This window comes from Spermophilus citellus (assembly GCF_964194105.1).
Source record: "Spermophilus citellus genome assembly, chromosome: 12".
In the NCBI taxonomy this organism is placed as follows: domain Eukaryota; kingdom Metazoa; phylum Chordata; class Mammalia; order Rodentia; family Sciuridae; genus Spermophilus; species Spermophilus citellus.
In genome coordinates, this window is record NC_138198.1 from 75,123,278 (window position 1) to 75,144,578 (window position 21,301).

General features: G+C 43.8%; 1 protein-coding gene across 1 annotated transcript in view; it reads left to right on the forward strand.

Moving 5' to 3' along the window:
• L3MBTL4 (L3MBTL histone methyl-lysine binding protein 4) overlaps positions 1-20,970 on the forward strand; it is a 450,379-nt gene extending 429,409 nt beyond the window's left edge. The window contains exons 18-20 of the mRNA XM_081263742.1: positions 7,628-7,797; positions 16,033-16,095; positions 20,409-20,970. Of these exons, the coding sequence (XP_081119868.1) occupies positions 7,628-7,797; positions 16,033-16,095; positions 20,409-20,576 (401 nt within the window). The 3' untranslated portion in view covers positions 20,577-20,970. The remainder of the gene's footprint in view (positions 1-7,627; positions 7,798-16,032; positions 16,096-20,408) is intronic.
• Positions 20,971-21,301: the final 331 nt, after the last annotated feature.

A 21,301-nucleotide genomic window follows, 5' to 3' on the forward strand; every position in this document is an offset into this window, starting at 1 on the left:
ACACCCTCAGTCCTTAGTGATTCAGGGTGAGTAGCAAAACTGTTAGAGAAAGTGACTCTGTGTGAATGGTTCTTAACCTAGTTTTGAAAGTCGCTTTTTGTAATTGATTGAAAAAGTTCCTGCTTTCCTAATGCATGTACTCATTTGGTCATTTATTCATCCACATAACACATTATTTATGAACCTCACCTGTGTGCCAGAGAAATACATTGTTCAGAGTCTCACAGCAAATATTATGGAGCCAAGATGAGAACTCAGCTAGTCTGTCTCCAGGCAGACTTGTCTGCTCCTAGAGAATGTCTGTGACCTCAGGACTTCAAGTCTTCTACCATTCTTGGAGTTGCTGGCCCTTGATGGAATACAGGCCACCTTCAGCCTTTGTCATTATCTCAACAAGGGTAATGTTGATTGCATCCGGTCTCCAAGTCTCTCCTTGCACCTGGAGAATTTCTCTACAGAGACATGGCTCAACACCCTCCCAGACCTGTACCATCTAATAGAAAAAGAACACTAGCCACAGAAATTGTCTAGTAGTCACATTTAAAATAATAAACAAGTAAAATTAATTTTATTTAACCCAACATACCCAAAATATTATTTCAACATGTAAATCAAGATTAAAAAATATTAAGGAGGTTTATTTTACATTATTCTTTTTAATACCAAGTTATCAACATCCAAGACATACTGTGGCACATCTCAAATTGCACTCCACATTTCAAGTGCTCCATAGCCACATGTCCCTAGTGGCTATCATACTGTATAAGACACAGATCTAGAACATCTTGGGCTCTTCATTCAACATCTGATTCTCTTGAGAGTCCATTGGGCAGTCCTGAGGAAACCCCTGATTTTTCTATGCTTCATCTTCCACATTAGTATGAAACCAGATATGAAGAGCAGCTTGTGATGAGGGAGGACCAATAGCTAAACCATTATGGCACTCAGCAGATATCAGTGTTTAAATTCTGAACATTAATGTGGTAAAGGAATGGAACATGGTACAACAGACAAGCCATGCCATATTTGGATATGATTTGGCATATGAGAAATAGCAAGTGCAGAGGGCCCACTGTCAATTAAATGTCTGTTCTTGATGAGCTCATATTACCAAGCATGACATGAGGGTAGACATCATCTTGCCAATCATGCTTCAGCTTCTCTTGGTCTGCTCTTACCCTGTTTTGGGCCATAGAGCAAATAAATGGAAAACAAGAGGGACCAAGTGGGTTCAAAAGCATCACAATCAAGAGAAGAATCTGGTATAGCCCAGAAATGATGGTTTCAAGCACAGAGTAGGCAGACCATTAAGAGAGGTGACCCAGGAAGCAAACACCATCACCAAGTGAAGAGCCATTTCTGAACATTTGCTTGCTTCTCCAGCAGAAGTCACTAAGGAAGCACAGTACCTCGAACAGAGTAACTGCTCAGCAAGTGCTGGATAGATTGATGGAATCAGTTGGGAGCTATCACAGATTATACGGTGGGCAAGAAAATCACATAATTGGATTTCAGGGCCAGTTGAAATTCTCTTTTATTTATTTTTTTATTTTTATCTCTTCGAAGCAGAGAACACAGTAGAATTGTACCCCCTTTAATTGAAGAGATGGTTACTTGTGAAATGGGTCTCTGTTTTTAGTGGAATTAAAAATAACTCCAGGCCCAGTCATGCAGACTCTGGTTTACCATCTATGACTCACTTGCTTCGGTTTTGTTGTGTGAGGCTTTTGTGAAGAAACAGCCATATTTTTAAAGAACATTTCCATAAAGGATGTTTTTTCCCTTTGGTGTGGGGGTAGAGCAATATGAGAGGGATGAGTGAGAGGGACAGAGAAGAAATTGGGGACCCATTTTCATGCTATTTTCAGATGAAATAAAATCCTTTAGACCCCAAATACTTAAAATATATATTTGGAATTAGGAAGCATATGGTTCTATACTCCATGTCACAAGCCTGTTTGGTCACTGAAAAAGCTGCTTCTAAGTCACATGTCACTCTCAACTGGCCATTCCCTCCATCTCCATAGACTAGAGAAAGAAACTCTCTCCTGACTGGGCTTTTCTTCCTGCTAACAAGACTTATGTCTCTAAAGGGTATTATGTATTGCCTCTGCAGGACAATAATGCCTAAACATGCTTGGAAATGGAATTCCCCTCTCCCAGTCATCCTGAAGAGACTCACGATCTATGGCCAAGTCTCCCATTGCTCTAGTGCAGGATTTCTTTGGACCCTGGGGTGGGATGCAGAGCTGCAGTTGTTGGCCCAGATCCCTAAGCACCTTGATGAAATCCTTAAACACTTCATCATAATTTTAAAGGCCATGAAATCCAAAAGAAATACCCATTATGAAAAAAGTGGTAGCAAAAATCCTTCAACAGTTCCACAAATGGTAACCCACTGGAGTGACAAGTGTTACTACTCTTGTTTTCTGGAAGGGAAAGGTTATCCTAAATGTAGGGATAGCTTCCTTTGTTGTCACTCACACACTGGGTTTAGAGACAAAGCCAGGATTTCATACGCATTTCATTTTCTGGTGCAAAGGACATTTTGATTAATTAGAATGTTGAAACCTCCAGTAGGAGGGCTGCGTTTGCAGGATGAATTTCCTTGGCTGACTTTTCGGGAAACTGGGGAAGAGTCATTACTGCAGTGAGGCAGTGAAACTGGGAAGCAGCCCATATCCCTCAGCTGTGGTAGGTAGAAGCAGAGCTGGAATGAAGCGCAAGTGACCTTCTTGCCTGCTTGATGGTAAATGTCCTTTTCCAATCTGGAAGCCCCTATTTACCCAAAGTGCCCCAAGATAGAATAACCTGAACTTTTTAGTGTGATGAGAATGATTTTGAGGACAGTACTGTCATGTATCACTTGACAGTCTGAGAACTACATCAGTAGGTGATTTTATCATGCAAACATCACAAAGTGTTGTTTATACATCTTGATGGCAGAGCCTACTACACAGTTGGTATAGCCTGAGCCTGCTAGGCTACAAACCTGTACTGCATGTTACAATACTAAATACTGTAGGCAACTGTAACATGATGGTATTTGTGTCTCTTCATGTCTAAACATAGAAAAAGTATAGTAAAATATCAGGCAACAGGAATTTTTTAGCTCTACAGTAATCTAACAGGACTAACATCATATACACAGCCCATGGCTGACTGAAAATCCTCACACAGCACATGATTTATACACCTTCATCAGTGGTTTATGTAACTTATTGATTAGCAACTATCTGATATGATATGAGCTGTATTGGGTTTAGAGAAAAGTTCAAATTACTGTGTTCACATCTTATAAAGATGTATGCAAGTTTTTAAGCAGATATTTTCAAAAATCTAATTTTATGCACAGAATTTAAACTAATGCAAATCAACCTCTGATTTTAAAAGTCTGTCAAGAGTCACGTAATCTCCAAGTTGCCAGACCCACTGAATTTTAGCAGTGCTGTGAGGCTACCACCACACATGGGGCCTAGTTAGCCTGGGAAGCCTGAGGATGCCACTCTCATTCCTCTCCTCTGGGACTTCTGCAAAGGGTTCTGCTGACCACAGCACTGCCATTCCAGGACTTCTTGGGTGTGAATCTGAACATGGCCCTCAAGAACCTGAGTCTCAGTATGGATTTCAGCTTTTATAGGTTTCAGGGACATCTAGTTGCACTGGCTTTGGGCATATTATATGTCCCCACATTCACTATTGTTGCAGCCTTTATGTCTTGAAACAGTAATGTGATATCTTACATGCACTAAACACTCATTGTATACTAGGAGCTATTCTAATCACAGCAACTCAGTGAGGTATAAGTACTATTATTACCCACTTCAGAGAGGAAAAACCTGGATGCATAGGCAGTAAACATCTCATTCAAGGTCACTGTTCTGCTCCAAAACCAAGCAATCTGGTCAACCCAACCTTCCCTCTCTGTGCCACAGTTCCTCTGGGGCAAGGTCATCTAAGCACTCCTTCAGCTCAACCTAAGGGTCCCACTCCAAACTCATCAGTTGTGGAAGAAATTAGACCTGGTAAAGGGTACAAAGGATACAGAACAGTCACCATGAAACACTCCCCCCAAATACATTCCCTTTTGTCACTGCCTGAGAATTAGTCTTGCATTGTGTTGATTTGGAGTTATGCAACTTTCCTTTATAAAACATTAATCCCAGTCTCAAAGATTCAGATTGCATTTAGAGTAGTATCTGCATTGAGTGATTACAGCAGCTTCGACCTTGCTGAGTGCTTTATCCTTCACCCTCTCACCAGCACTGCATGGTAGTCAACTCCAGTCATGTCTTAGAGATGATAGACTAGTTATTCAGAAGCTCCTTTCCTAACCTAACTCTTTTTAAGTACAATAATCCCTCTTTACCCACAGGGCATACCAAGACCCAGTGGATGCTTGAAACTGCTTCTATATTGAACCCACTATATACTCTGTTTTTTCCTAGATGCCCTGCAGCATTGCCACTTAATACCAGAGTTAATCTCTCCTTCCATGTTTTGTGCCGTGTTGCCTCCTTTGCATCAGTACTTGTACTTTGGGGACATTATTAAATAAATTAAGGTTACTTGAACACAAGCACTGCTATACCATAGTGGTCAATCTGATAACAAACAGCTAGTGAGTAACTAACGGGCAGGTAGTGTGTACAGAGTGGATACACTGGACAAAGAGAGGACTCACATCACAGGAAAGATGCCACAAGATTTCAACAAGTTATTCAGAACATCACACAATTTTAAACTTATGAATTGTTCACTTTTTAAATTTTCTATTTAATGTTTTCAGACTGTGGTTGAACATACCCATGTTCAACTGAAAACATGGAAAGTAAGATTTCAAGTTTTTATTCAATGATGTGAAATTGATACAACAAAATTAATAGCAGTAAAAAATTTTCATATGTTAAACATGTGACTAATTCCCCAGGACTTGAGGTTACAGATGAATAGACTCTAACCCTTATACCTGGTGAAAATTCTTGGAACTCAGGTAGGGACTTTACAGCCCAGCAGAGAGCTGTAGATCTTTCTCCACTGCCCATGATAGGATCTCCTGTGGCATTAAAATTGTTCCCCACAGTTCTCATGGGCTTCCAAGTAAGTTTTGTTCATTCCTTGAGTAATCCAAATTCCAATTCCCTCCAAATGAATGCTTTGATTTAACAGGGGCACGGTTAACCATATTCAAAAGCCATAGATAATATCAAGCCAATCTAAACTCAAAAGTATAAAGCAAGAGTTCCCTGCCTTTAATTCTAAAGGCTGTCTTGCTGCCTGAGCCAATGGGAGTCCCCATGTATCACCTTCCAGAGCCAGAAATCTGCCTCAACAATGAAATGCAGTGGGCTGAGGAACCCTAGTTCAGGTACTGAAAGAAATACACGAGGTATACTTTCAAGAGAATATCTCAACATCCAAAGCAAACAGTTCTTTTCCAAAATTATTGTGTTGAAAATTTCCTTGGTTTGGAATTCAGTGATTCTTTCTTTACATGTTTAATACCTGAAGCCTTAATTTGTGAATCACAGAAATATGATCACCATTCCTTGATATCTTCCTATTCCTGAGACATATGATTTATTAACTGTGTCTTTTCGGAGTCCTGCATACTTTAGAGATTACACATCATTAATTTGCCCAAGGCATGGGTTTGAGATACATATGTTTGTTTAAGTCCATACTGTTTCATCAAAAGCAACGAATTGAGCAATACAGTCATTCTTTTCCAGAATAAAGCCCATCTTTGGCTCAGGTCTTAATCCTTAAGAGACCATGGCTCTGGATTTCCCTGGGAAGTTCTCTGAGGTGTCTGTGTTGGTATGATCACATCCTGGCCCTGTGATGCTTCCATCCTGGGTTTTAGGGCTTGTTTTGTACATGCTCCTTGTACAATGGGACAACTTCATTAAAGGACATTCTTATATGTCAGCATACTGGCTTTTCCAAGAAGATATGAAGCTTCCTTTCAGAACCTGCAGCCTTACATACTGTTGGCAGAACTATGTGAAGAGAGATAACCTATTTACATACTAAAAAGGTCAGCATTGGACAATCAGCAGTTGGAGATGAATTTGCTGCTGGTTGCAACTGGAGCATAAGAATTGGGAAGAAGCTGGCAATTTTGCTGTCTCTTCATCTGGGTAGACAGCAAGCCTTGGTAAATATGAGGATGTCTGCTGCGATCCACAAGAGCAGCATCATATAGAGAATCCCAGTGATAGACAGATTGCTTAAAGCTTAGGGCCTTTCTGATTATAAAAAGTATACAACCGACCATGTCAAGTACAGGTCAGCCTCACCCTTTAAGAACTGTAATTAATTTGAGGTGGAATTATTTGCATAATAACTCTTTAGGCTCAGTTTGTAAAACACCAACCATCATTATAAACTTTAAATTATGTAGCTATTGCTTTCTTAACCTGCCATTTGCATTATGAAGGGTGTACTTTTTTTCTTGAAATATTTCTTTTCATAATATGTCTTTTCAAAGTCTTTTTAGATATTGGTAGTTTTATTTTGCTAATGCACGTCAAAAGTATCTTAGAAGATATTATAAAGGCAATGTTTTTCTCTGAAATCTCTGTAACATGTTTCTGTTCCATGCCCATTTGTAGATTCAAAGTAAAATAGAGGATTTAAATCTATGGTCTATCTTAAATGTTGGGATGTAACTTAAGAATAAAGTTACATTGGGACTAGGGATGTAATAGTATGGTAGAGCACTTGCCTAGCATGCATGAGGCCCCGGGTTCAATCATCAGCACTGCAATAAACAAATAAATAAATAGTGAAGTCATTATTGAGGGGAAAAACTAAACAGAAGTGTTGATAAAAATGACATTGAAGTGCATCAATCCCATTGAAGTCTCACTTCAAGAGCAGCCACTCTTGGGCAAGCAGCAGCCATTGTTCTTTATGCCCTCACAACCCTGGTGCACTCAGAGCTTTTGTTCAGAAAAGAGAGCACCCCATTTAAGAATGCCTGTGCCAGGGAAATCACATCTCAGCGGAGGCTGCTTTCCAGAAATCCTTAGCTGCCCCAGATTCCCACCTGAGGTTATTGTGTGCTGGGGATTGACAGCAGCAGCTGATGTCACCCCAGTTCTCATGAGGACCCTGTGCTACATTTCATTCAGTGTCACCAGGGGATTTAGGAAGCCAGATGTGGACCTGGCCAGCTTTAGAGATGTATAGAATGGCTTCCAGGAAGAAATTGTTCTTTTGTACATACACATCCCAGATAGTTCAGTATGCCAATCTGCTCAGCATTCACATTCTGAGTGTGTCTTTGGTTCCTTAAATCTCTACTCTGATTTAAGGAGAGAGAAGCCAGAGGCAGTGACAAGTTAGTCCTTCATTGGCCATCAAACAGTATCTCACAGAAATGATTTGTATTTAAAGCAAGCAGCCACAGTCTTCAGGGCCTAACATGACATCTATTTTGGCTAGGCCACTGTTCTAAAGCAGAACCATGGTATAGGCTATGCATGGGGACTCCTGGCCCGTGTGACCTTGTATAAGCAGGAGACAAGGCTGTTGGTTGTGTCTGCATCTTTCCTACCCTGACCACAGGCCCTCGGCTCCAGGCTGACCTGCTGCTCACTCCACACTGCCTCTCTTTCAGAATACTCAGCTGAGCAGAACCAGCAGGCCCTGCACCAATCGGTCTTCCTGACTTCCATGTCAGCCCACCCTTCTCGGGAGCTTCCCCTCGGCAGGGAGCAGCACTGCAAGCTGCTGCCAGGTGTAGCTGACATCCAGGCCAGCCAGGTGGCCCGGTGGACAGTGGACCAGGTGAGCGCCAGGGCCATGGGATGGGACCAGCCTTTGTTGGGCTTCTCTGTTGCCTGGGAAAATACCCTTTTTCTTTCAGGCAGCACATCCTCTATATTAAGTTAAATTCAAATGCAGTGAGAAACCAGACATGATTTTGAGGAAATTAGGAAAGCCCTGGTAGTTTTGTGTCTCCTCTTCCCAGCTTATCCAGTGCTGCCGTGTGCTTCATCACTATCTGCCCAGGGCTAATTTAAACCTCCAAGTCCACATCCCAGCTTTGATTTGAGGAAGTACAAATGTATAAGCATCTTAGACTTGAGTCCCAGCAACATCCTTGCTGGAAGATAGCACTGGCCCAGGACATCCAGGCCCTGAGCACCAAGTACATTCTCTGCAAGCAGGCCTTGCTTCCCATTTCTTCACCCAAAGCCATAAGATGATCAGGTCAACCTTAGGTTGGTTTTTAAAGTGCATATGGTATCAACATTGTGTAAGATGCTGCACAGAGGGAAAAGCCAGATCATATTTTAATATAATCGTGCCTTACAATATTGGTTTTTAATAAGGATCCGTTTTAAGCCCCATTGCTTGCTATAATGCAATAGGACTACTTCATATTTAAAGCCATCTTATTATAAGGAGTACACTGTTTGGTGGAATTTCTTTCTGATAAAGGTATTGTTTCCCTAGTTAGGCTTGGAAACTTTTTATTTCAATGACAAAAACCCTGGAGGGCAAGATTCGAGTTACAACTGGAGTTAAATTTGTCACAAAATATTTGCTGAGCGCTTCCTGTGGCCACCTTGACTTACTCGTGGTTGAGCCTTCCTTTGTAAGGCTTGGACTGAGGTCCCTGTTCTCACTCCTCCCCAGGTACTTCACATGATGGGCCTGTGCCCGGAGTCCTTTAGCAGAAACAGAGTGGTCTGCCATTGTTTTACAGGATGCCATGCTGCCTACCTCTCCTTCCACTCTTAGAAAGGCCTGGATGGTCCTGGTCATGGAGAGTTGACCTGGAATGTGCCAGGAACTGGCTGTGTGTCTGGGAAAATGGCTAAAATGTGGTCTTCCTCCTTAAAAGTGTCCCAAGTCTGCCTGTTTATGAATTTGTAGCTCACTCCTGGTCCCCTTCAGCAACATGACCAAACTTCAACTTTAAAACTTTAAATCATGTATTGTTTTGCCCTTGAAGCAACACTACACAAATAGGAAGTTCAACTGAGAACTCAATGGCATGTCATTTGTTCTTAATTTTCAAGCTTGTTATTTGAAATTCTATATCTGGGAAGTAAGTCTTTTCTTGCTGGTTTCCTAGCTCTTGGTTCCATATGTCCTCCATAGTAAGGCCGAGATTTTTATTTCACCCATTTGGCAGATGGGGAAATTGAGTCAGCCAGAGGCTAAGTGACTTGCTTAAGGCTACACTGGCAGAATCAGGTTCACCATGCAAACAGCAGCCCTGGGCCTGAAGGAAAATAACCTGGGAAAGCGAAAGGTGACCAGGTGTCAAAGGCCTCAGAGACCAGGTGGGGAGTGGCATGACTCATTTGGCAGCTGAAGTCACATTAGGTTCTCAGGCATAAAGTCACTTTGTGAATGTGCTGTTTCAGGGAAATGAGTATGACAGGTCTACAGAAAGAGGGAGAAGCCAAGGAGAAGACGACAACCAGGAAGTTGCCAGCATGCCCCTGGTGTGGGGAAATCAGGGTCTGGATTGGTGCTGCCACGAGAAGAACCTGACTTCCGTAAATGTTTTAAAGGCAAAAGCAACAGCACAGGGAAGTCGTTTAGACATAGAAGATGAAAAAGTAAAACCAGCCAAATGTGATTTCATTTATAGTCTGAGCACTACACAGTTTAGTACTTAATTAGGATAATAATATGTGAGAGCTGGGAGGCCCAGTAAGTGGGGAAATGCTGGAGCTGTCAGAATACTGACACTTTGGGGAAAGGGCCCAGTTTGGAGGCAAGGGCACAACACAGGGAAACAGGAGGCACTGTCATTATCAGTGAGGGAAGGGCTCCAAGTCAGTGCTCCCAGAGACAACTCTGAAAACTGAGGACCCAGGCTCAGATAAAAGGTGCAGGGGAAGGGGAGATGCAAATGGGAGTCAAGGAGGAGCTAGAGAAAGCCCCTGGAAGAAAAGCCTCACAGGGAGGCCAGTCAAGAGCCTTCCATGCAGCAAGGCATGTGGCAGGTTCAGCTCAGGGTCCTAGCTGGGGCTGCAGAGTTGGACTTCAGGAGATTTGGAAATCTTGTGTTTTTCTTAATGGAGGAGAGAGAACTTTCATTTGCTTCTTTGCATGACAGCAAAAAGAACAGGACCCCCTAAAAGGAGCATCAAGCAGTAAATAGGAAATGGGAGGCTGGTGGCTGGTCTGACAATTTTCAAGTTTGGCACTTAATATTAAAACAATTTTGGAATTGTTTTAGCATAAGTTTATTTCTTACTCTAGACCAGGAAAAGTCTCAGTAGGACTGGGAAGTTCTCAAAAGGAAGATCAAGGAGAAAGTCTAAGACTGAGGATGCTACCAAGGACTGTGAGGAAGGCGACATCCCAGTACTTGAGTTCTGGTGTGTGTGTGTGTGTGTGTGTGTGTGTGTGTGCGCGCGCGCGCGCAATCACAGCCTTTTATTGCTGGAAAAGGCCTTAGAGCATTTATAAATTAAGTAAAATCAGAGAGGCCAAGAGCCTTGCATCGAACGCCCCTGCTCATAATGCTTCCTGGTGCTTCGGTAACCATGACTCCCACCAGGGAGGCATTCCAAAGGCAACCTTCTCCCTATTCCCTCATGTTGACTTGTCTCAGCCTTGGTATCATCCTAACAAGATGCCCTTGAGGACAAGGAGCACATCCTAAATTTCTTGCCTGTATCTTTATGCACTACAGCACCTCTCTCAGCACTGAAATAGGTCCTCAAGAATGATCTTGATGGATTGAAAAATGCAGGCTTTGTGTTTGTGTTCTTTTTCTATCTTTGAAAATAAGGCAGCTCTCCAAAGGGAGTCCACATCAGGGTGTTTAGTGGGTGCCCACCAATGGTGGAGTGCGAGCCCACTCCGGACGCCACAATGAAATGGTGATTGAGGAGGAGGATTTGAAAGGGCAGTGCAGATCTGAGCAGGATCAGTGGGGGCTGGGGCTCCTTTTGTGCTTTGTTAGCGCTGGTCATAGGGGAGCCTCAGTAGCCGAGGACAGGGTGTTGAAATGAACTTGGGCATCCTGCGTAAAGCGCCATTCAGAGACCTAACATGAGTGTCTATAGCAGAAGAGAAGAGAGAGAAGGTTCCCATTGTCTGCCACCCTGGCCTGGGAGAAAGGCCTCTGCTCTGCATGATGCTACCTGTGAAGAGAAGCCAAGCAGGGCCTTTGTCACACTCCCAGAGCTGTGAGCTGGCTTTCAACTCCTTTATCACCATGGTTGTCTCTCCCACCACAGTGTTTTTCAAAGCATAGTTAGGCCGTGAAGTCAATTTAGTGGTTATGAAATGGAAGGCAAGAATAGATACATGATGTATCACGAAGGTTATCGTTTTGGGAAACTTCCGTTAGACATGGGTGTGAGCTCGTACTAAATTATGGTCAGCGTAAGTTTATTTCTTACTCTAGACCAGGGAAATATCCTGTTCAAATACATCAATGTCTGAGAGTAAAAACCAAAATATTTTTATATTTTTACATCTTCACAGCAAACTGTCCTCTGCTCAGAGTGTCAGATGCACATTTGAGTGAGTGAGTGAATGCACAGGTGAATTTTATGTAGTGTCTTCCTGGCAGGTGTGTGTCCAAGCACATGCAGGCAGGCTGTTAGTGTTGCATGCACATTCACCACCACAGATATGACTCAGTTATGCTTGACACCTCTTATATCTTAAAATACTTCTTAAAGCACCCCATATAAATTGTCTGAGCCTCAACCAAGTGCTCCCTAAATGTTCATTAACTATAAAAGATGGAAGTCACTTTAAAAGCAGACTTTACACAGGAGGGAGTATTTTGAAAAATTCAGGGTACTGCTAGCTAAGCATAGCAGCCTTCACAATTGAGCCCTTAAAAAAGGGCAAATAAACCGTGCTGTTAAAAAATGAGACTCAGACTGGAAACATGGTCCCCAGTGGACTTTTAGCTAGTACAATCAGGCACACATCTCCAGGCTCAGCAAGGGAGAACACCACCATCCAGGAAGATTGAAGGCAGCAGCCCCACTTCGGAACAGAGGCCTGCTGCGCTCTGGAGAGGAGGCCGAGAAAGTAGGTCGTGGGGGGGACGTGAGCTGGGTACAGTGAAGGGCTCATCTGAGAACCCAGGCGGTGTCATCCTTCTTAGTCTTCCCAGACTGCTGTCTCATATCTACAATTAACTTACTCAGTGTCCTTCCAAAGCAAAGCAGGGATTGTGGCCATAGGACATTGTGTTCCTGACAGTGTAGAAAATGGTGTGTGTCAGCCCCCACAGCCCCAGCCAAGGACACACGCCCACATGTCAACCCCACACCATGGGGAGCTCCCACAGCCATGGCCAAAGCCTGGGCTGCCACCAGTCTCCAGCAGAGTAGCTGCTACTTTGAAACAGCAGAACCACCCCACTGCTGTCCTTTCATGGACTGAGGACAAATGGACACTCCTCTCTCATTGAATTTTCTGCCAATAAATAGCTACCCGCATTTTACCACAAACTTGAAGGGAACAAAAAAAAAAGACTTTCTTTGAAGGGGAGAATGAGAGGAAAACCTTTGGATGTTACTCTCCTTAAAAGCTCACCACTTCACATGTGGAAAACCTGTAACCTGTAGCAAAACGGGCTTGCTATTAAAAGTCAATAAACCTTATTGTTAGGGGAAATAAATATCAACTAGTAATACTGAATCAATTTTTACATTCCAGGTTTCATGGAACTTATTCTTTACTTTGGGAAAACAGACTGAGTATAATGGGAATGTCTTTCTGGAAAAGCAGAGAGTTTGAGAGAGGTGGTAGGCCAGGGAGACGTGGCTACCCAACTGCCTCTGGAGAGCAAGGGCAAAGCTGCAGGAGGAGGCCACCATGCTCACAGCCCTCACTCTGCTCTGTTCACACTTTGGTTTGACACATTATTTATTCCCATTAAAAGCAGCCAGTTTACCTCGACAGGGACAGTGATTTCTTGGCTAATGGTACTGGGGAGGGGATGGAGTCCTTGTTTCATTGTTTGTCCAGAAAAGGGCAATTTAACATAGCAAACCCCCAGAGCCATGCGCAGCACTTCTGCAGTGAACAGAAGCCCTTGAGCAAGTATGTAAGAGCCCCTCCATCCCACAGGGAGGCCACTGTCCTGACAGTTGACGTGGCGCCCCCACCACAGCTCCTGAGAGAGACGGGATGGCACATGGGTCTCTAGCTCACTCCTGGTCCCCCTTTTCTCTCCACCTTTTTCCTTCTATGACATTCAGCCCTGTGAAAGAGCCACACTAGAAGAGGACCTGGGTTGATTTTGACCCCCCGGGGATATTGGCAACATCTGGATGCATCTTTTGGCTGTCACAGCTGCAAGTGGCAGCTAATGAGTAGAGGCCAGGGAGGCTGTTAAAAATCCCTCCTCCCCAGGACCACCCCACAGCAGTTCTCTGACCCAAGGCGTTGTGGCACTGAGGTTGAGAAACCCCACCCTAGAACATGTTCCTGGACTCAGCTTTGGTTGCTTTTGCCCTGGCACCCAGCCCCAGTTCTGGGGATTTTACCCCTGTATCCCCTCCTCCTCAGCTCTAGGCTCTTCCCCACGCAGAGCAGATGTCCAGCCCTCATGTTTCCCGCTGACTGCAGCTGATGCCTCCGCTAATGCCCTGCCCACTCAGAAGACCCAGCACGAGTCCATCTAGATGCTGCTGGGTCACCTCTCCAGCTTTCTCTGGCACTGTGGCTCCTCAGCCCTCAGTGCACATTAGCATCCGCTGGGGAGCTCTGAAAATAAATACCCAGCACCTGGATGCAGTCCAGCTCCATTCATTTGCAATCTCTGTGGACTGAGCCTGGACTTCAGTCAGCCTGAAAGCTCTGCAGGTGAATGTAATGTGTGGCCGAGCTGGAGAACCAGGGCGCCAGGCTTTCTGCCACCTGCTGACGGCCATGCCAACCCTGCCTTTCCTGATGCCACTCCCCTTGCCCTCCTCAGTGCCAGCTGACCTGGACTGCTCACTGCTGCTCCCACCCACCCTGTGTGGCCCTGCTTCTGGGCTGCCTCCTGTGATTCTCCATATCTAGAAGGTCTTCTCAACACATCCATCCCAAATTGCCACCCACGGGAAGATGGAGCTTACATCAGTGACCGTCTCAGGGCCCCCATCCTTATGATGTTCCCACCTGGATGCAGTCTTCTCTTGCAAATGCCTGTGCCTTTACACTTCTCCTCTGGAGGGTCACACATTTGACCATGTGTCATAGTCATGAGAAAGGAGTGTTATACTCCTCCCCCTCTCTCCTCCCACCACACATTGAACCATTAACTCACAGGTGCAGCCCTTCCAAACCCCAGCACAAAGCCTCACACCTGGCCAGGTTCGGGACATGCTCATCTAGAACAGCAGCCTGGGGAAGGACAGAGATGCCCCATCTCTCAGTGTTTTGGGCCAGTGACCCATTAGGAATCCTTAGCCACCGTCAAAGCTCTTGTCACCTGAGTTCCAGTTGACCGGAGGCCTTCCATGACTTTCTTCTGCTCCCTGCAGATGCTATACACATGCTCCGGGCATCCTGTTTACCTGGAAGAAGACAATCAGGTGAACTCAGAAAACCTCAGCTTTTTCCACTTGTGTTGCAGAGCCCCAGGTTCTGAATAAACTGGGCCTGTCATGCTAAGAACCACAGCCGGCCTGAGCACATGGGCACTCATCCCAGAGCTCCTGAGTCAGGGTGATGCCAATACAAGCAGCGTGATGGCTGGTTTGGGAGGGACTTTCTAAGTCCTTATCGCCTCTAGAAGGATGATTGCAAAGGGACCCATGATGAAATAGACTCACAGTGCCGGAAGAGCATAAAGCAGATAGAGCTCAGGTGGGCAGCCATAGGATGTGTCTGGAGGCATTGGTCCTCCCTGACTGTTCTAGAACCTGGGTCACCCATCACCTGGTGCTCTTCTGCAGTGAGAGGAGGAGCATCTTCTTACTTCTCATGGGGGGCTCTGAGGGAGTGGGTGCTCCCAGGATGCTGCGATGGTGCAACTTGTTAGAATAAGACCATGAGCTCCACAGCCCTCTTGAGACCTTCCCCGTGAGATGCAGAGAGGGACAGGGTGAGCACTCACCATTCAGTCAACACAGGAAATAGACAGCCAAGAGGAAAAACAAGCAAGAGGACAGGTCCTCCTACAAATCACCCTCCCACAATTCCATATACTATTGTGCTCCTGCTTCCATTCCTCCCCTGCTGAGACTGTGCCAGACCCAGCTAGAAATAGCCAGAGCCCAGCAGTCATTTGGGTTTGTTAGGAATCTACATTTTATCATGTCTGTTCAGGGAGCGCCCCTAAATTGTCTATTGAGACCAGTCCATGGCTTCCTGAGTTGACAGTCCATCCTTGACTGAGTTCTTTTATTAAAAGGAACATGGGGCATGTGGGGACAGAGAAAGGGTAAAAAAGAGAGGTGGGAAGTCAAGTGAAAGGGATCGAGTCTCCAGAACTCAGGATTTGGAGGTAGAAAACCCAGGTCCAAAAACATCTCTGCTACCCACTGACCATGTGGGAGCTTGGGTAAGTTGTTAAACCTCCTTGGGCTTCGGTTTTGTGGTTGTTTAATTGGGAATCCAGCTCAGCATAGATTTACAATTTCCTCCAGGCTGCTAGGCACCGGGTGAGGACCTGGAGCCTCAGCCCTCAGAGGGGACTCTGCCATCAAGTCTGCCTACAAATACAGTGGTCCTTGTGAATATTGCTGCATGAGGCCACTGTCCCCTGCCTACCTTGACACTGGAGTGTGGTCAGGAGGTTCAGGTGCAAGAAGCTTCTAGAATGCCAGAACCCCACCCAGAGGGAGGCCATCACTTCACCATTATCACCATGACTCTGTGTAGGTCAGCTTGGTGATCAAAGGATAGAAAAGACACTGGGGGCAGGACTAATTGCTCAGCTGACAAATGCTAACGTGACTTGATAGTTACTATTTAAATCCCAAGTGTTTGAGGGATTCAAAGTTTATTTTACTCACATGTTGATTTACTAAAACCCCCAAATTATTTCAGGTGTGTGTCTTAAATTAGGCTTTTCATCTTGCACTGTAGGTGGCTGAGTTTGTACAGTCTCTTTTGGGCTGCGAAGAACATGCCAAGTGCTTCAAGAAAGAGGTAAGAAATGTAAAAATTAGATATATTTCCATACTTCTGGCCCCGAAGTTCTTTATTTCTGTTTAGTTAAGTATAAATAAGAGCAGTTTGGGGAGGCAAGAGAAAAGGGAGCCAGCAGGGGAGGAGCCCAGCAGTATGTGAGGGACTGATGCAGAGGGGCAGCCACTGTCTTTAGTTCTCACTTATTTAGCTCTGCTTTGTCACAGAGTGCTGTGACACTCAGCTTAGACAGTATGCTCCACAAATATACTGTTTGGTGGAAGAGTAAATGAACAAGATAATTAATCATGCAGTCTCTGCATGAGGCCATATGTGGGGGGAGAGAGGAATCTTCCCTTGGGACTACAACCAAGAAGTAGAGGGGACTCTGCTCCAAATGCAGAAGGGGGACCATCCTGTTATCCCTGCCAGCACCTGCTTCAAGAGGGGTGTGGAGGAGCCACAGAATCCTGTGAGATCTCTGCCTCCTGCCTTCCCTTGGTTGGGAATTTTCTGAACTGCTTAACATTTTTCCTGGAATTAGTATCCATAGCCATATGGGCCACAGAATGATACTGCAAATAATAATACCAACAACAGAATGATAATGCAAATAATAATGACAGTGATTACCATAGGCCTGCCATGTGGTGCAGGCCTATAATCATTATCTTTTGATTCTCAAAACACTCTACATTGACAGTTCACCATGAAAAAGTTCAGGTTCAAGAGGGCTAGGCATCACAAGTAAAGAGCAGAGTTGGATTGTATCCCAAATACATCTGATTCCAGAGCCTCATTCACAGCTTTAGAACTTACCAAAGAAGTACCCTCCTAAGGACTCTGGAAAGCACCACACACCTCTCTTCCTCTCGAGTTCAGAGCATACGTGCATTCAAGAGAAGCACTATGGAGCCCAGTCAGAATGGCATTGGTCTACTGGCTGCCAATGAAACGAGGTTCTCCTGGTTCCACCTGAGGGTAGCACAGCCTGGGCACTGCTGACCCAGCCTCATACATGTAGTCTACTGTCTGTCTACATGATGAGCAGGAAAGAGAATCCTTTGTGGCCACTTTATTCCAGCTTGATCCTTCCTGGCCAACTCTGTTATGTGCTCGGGTAACTCAACTTCTCTCTTCCCTCCCCTCTGAAACACAAGCCTTTTAGCTTAGAATTTCAGGTTTCCTCATCTACTTTACAGAGTCACTGGGAGGTTCAAATACATGGAAGGTTATCAGAGTTCCTTAAACGCTAGCTGTATCCTCACCATCACCACTTATTCTCAGGACAACTGGATATGTGGACAGCAATTTTTGCTTGAAAATGCTAGAGCCAGACGCATGTTAGGGATGGAAAGAGGCATATTCTCTCTCCTCCACCTGTAGTGTGTGCTTTTTAGCCCCTGGGGAAAGTATTTGCTTTTAGTATGTGCTAAATGGATAAATCTTCAATATATCATAAATGCACAGGAAGCTTTTCCAAACTTTTAAAGGATTAAAATGTTCAGAACAGACTCTTCTCAGAAGATGATATTCAATCTACCAATAAATATATGAAAAAATGTTCAACACCTAGCAATTAGAGAAATGCAAATCAAAACCACTCTAAGACTTCATCTCACTGCACTCAGAATGGCAGCTATTACGAATACAAACAACAATAAATGTTGGTGAGGATGTGGGGGAAAAGGCATACTCACACATTGCTGGTGGGACTGCAAATTGGTACAGCCAATCTGGAAAGTGGTATAGAGATTCCTTGGAAAACTGGAACCACCATTTGACCCAGCTATCCCCCTCCTCGATTTATACCCAAAGGACTTAAAAACAGCATACCACACTGATGCAGCCACTTCAATGTTTAGAGCAGCACAATTCACAGTAGCTAAATTGTGGGACCAAACTAGATACCCTTCTGTAGATGAATGGCTAAAGAAATGCAGTAAATATACACAATGGAATATTACTCAGCATTAAAAGAGAATAAAATCATGGCATTTGCAGGTAAATAGATGGAGTTGGAGAATATAATGCTAAGTGAAATAAGCCAATCAAAAAAAAATGCTAAATGTTTTCTCTGATATAAGGATGCTGATTCATAACGGGGATGGGAGGCAGCATGGGAGGAATAGACCACCTTTAGATAGGGTAAAGGGAGGGAGGGGAAGGGGTGGAAGCATGAGGGTAGGAAAGACAGTGGAATGAGACAGACACCCTAGGTACATGTATGAAGACACAAAAGTGTGGTGTGACTCTACTTTGTGTACAACCAGAGACATGAAAAATTGTGCTCTATTTGTGTAATATGAATTGAATTGCATTCTGCTGTCATATGTAACAAATTAGAATTTTAAAAGAGAGTTAAAATGTTCAAATCACACCGTAGAGGTCTCAGGGTAAGTCTTCCTTCCATTATAAGAATCATCACTGTCAGTGATACATGAATTCGAAGGGGTTTGTATTATGAAATTTGAAAAGGTTTAGAACCATGGATAAAGGTTTGTGGAAGGGTTGCTAGAATGGAAACCCCTTTCATTCCTATCTCTGTGGTTCTGGAGCCAGGATTTAGCTGAGTCAAGCTGTACCTCAAATGTTAGCTGTATCATCACCATCACCTCAGTGGTGTTACAGGGGGAAAGACACTCAAGCAGCCTCTGGAGACAAGCTCTGAGGTCCCCAGTGCCTCAAGAAGCTGTGGACAAGCAGTCTCTATGCTAGCCATTCACCATTACTGACTCAAGGAAAAAAATCACACTTCACACTACAGCATTTTCTTTTTTTTTTCTTTTTTCTTTTGAATTTTTAATATTTATTTTTTAGTTCTCGGCGGACACAACATCTTTGTTGGTATGTAGTGCTGAGGATCGAACCCGGGCCGCACGCATGCCAGACGAGCGCGCTACTGCTTGAGCCACATCCCCAGCCCAACAGTATTTTCTATTTAAAAATATTTAAGTGTCTAATAAAAATTAAAGGGCTGGGGATGTGGCTCAAGCGGTAGCACGCTCGCCTGGCATGCGTGTGGCCCGGGTTCAATCCTCAGCACCACATACAAACAAAGATGTTATGTCCACTGAAAACTGAAAAATAAATATTAAAAAATTCTCTCTCTCTCTCTCTCTCTCTCTCTCTCTCTCTCTCTCTCTTTAAAAAAGTTGAATACATTCAAGGCATAGAACATGATGATTTAATATGCATATACTATTGTATATGCATATTAAATTGTATAACAATTTCTCACAATCTGGATCACTGATACAGCCAGGTAGGTATATAGTGAAGCTTGCCTATAATCCCAGCAGCTCAGGAAGCTTAGGCAGGAGTATTCCAAGTTCCAAGTCAGCCTCAGCAACTTAATAAGGCCCTAAGCAGGTTAACAAGACCCTTCCTCAAAAATAAAAAAAATTAAAAAAGGACCATGGATGTAGCTAAGTAGTAAAGCGACCCTGGGGTTCAATTTCCAATACCACCAAAAACAAAACAAAATACCTTACAGATACATCTATCACCACTCATTCAGACATTAGATCTTCATTTAGAGCCAAGAATCCTTCTGAGCTAATTTTAAAATGTTTTTAAGGCAAATAAAATATTTACAAACTTAAGTAAGAAAATTAAAAGGAGATAATAAAAACCAATCACTCTTCCACCAGCCAAAGACAACTTCTGTTAACATTTGATGTAAAATTTCAAATATTTTAAATATTATATATACATGTGGTCATGTATATTTAATTTAAAAAATCAAGTTTGAGATTTGTGTCAACATGCTGTGTTATTGCTTAACAATTCATGAAATTTCTCAGATCATTAAATGTTTCATAGAGAAGTAAATTTGGGTGGCTGCTTAGTGTCTCACCCCATGGCTATACTATAATTTATTTACTTCAGCTCTTATTGGAACCCTGGATTGTTTCCAGTATTATAAGTACTGCAATAGTATGCACATTGCATATTATTCTCTCAGGGGGAAAAAAAACAAAAATCTTGGAGATTTACAGCATTACTTTAACAGCTTTTGATACAAATTCAAGACCAAGATTTTTTAAACACAACAACAGAAATTCATACTGGAAAATTTTTGTATATGGAATTCTTAATTAAGAGAGTAAGCACCTTTTCAAAATAACTTCAGTCCCAAGACCTAGGAGGAGATGGAGTTGATGGATGGGTGGGCCTGAGCCCAATGAGGGCCATGTCCTTCTCCGTCACTGACAAGCTCTCCGTGGAGGCCTTGATGATTTGGTCTCACATTCAGCACCCAGGAGTTCCCAGTGGGTAACCAAGCTTTAATGGCAGGATATTTTAACTTGTGTTTGTTTATTTGTTTGCAGCAGATCGATGGCAAAGCCTTCCTGCTTCTGACACAGACAGACATCGTCAGAGTGATGAAGATCAAGCTGGGCCCCGCGCTGAAGATCTACAACTCCATCCTGATGTTCAGGAACTCCCAGGACCTCACAGAAGAAGACACTGTCACAGGCCAGGATGCCACAGAGTAAAGGTGCTTCCAAACTCGTGCCAGTGCCAGGACTCTTTCAGCAGTAAATTGGCACCCATGAATTTGATTTGAATGTCCCCATGGTCATATCCATATTTAATCTGGACACTTTCAAGTGTCTGTGGTTCATGTGTATAGAGGATTTTGAAGAGTGATGGTGTGCCAGTGACTCAGAGGCTCAGGCACAAGTGTGGGTTTATGAATGTGGTTATCGTTGATGGGATCCTTTCTGCTATGATGTGTTGCAACAAACAGACCAAAGAAGCCCACACATACATCTGTGTCCTTCCCTCACCATAAAAGAAGACATTTTCCATCTTGCAAGCACAAGTCTCTCAAGTGGTACAATATCAGAAAAGCAGATGCATCAATACATTGTTAGTGTTTTCACCAGAACCACATCTGAACATGGCTCATACCTGCTGACTGGAGGCCTGGCACTTTAAAGACTTCCTGTGAGGCTTTTGTGTACTTTACTCAGGAAAGTATGACTCTTTAAAAAAATAATAAGCACATGATTTTGCAGTTCATGAAATCTCTTTTTTATTCCATTAACCACTTCTTGGTTGCCGCCCCAAGGAGGCCAGGAGCTTACACAAAAGAACATGCCCAGGAGTCATGGGAGAACAGTTGGGTGGGCCCTTCCAGAAGCTGATAATACTCTTCTGAGGAGCTTTCACCAGCTGTGGGTAACCTAGGGTCCCCATTCTAACACTGGCATTGGCT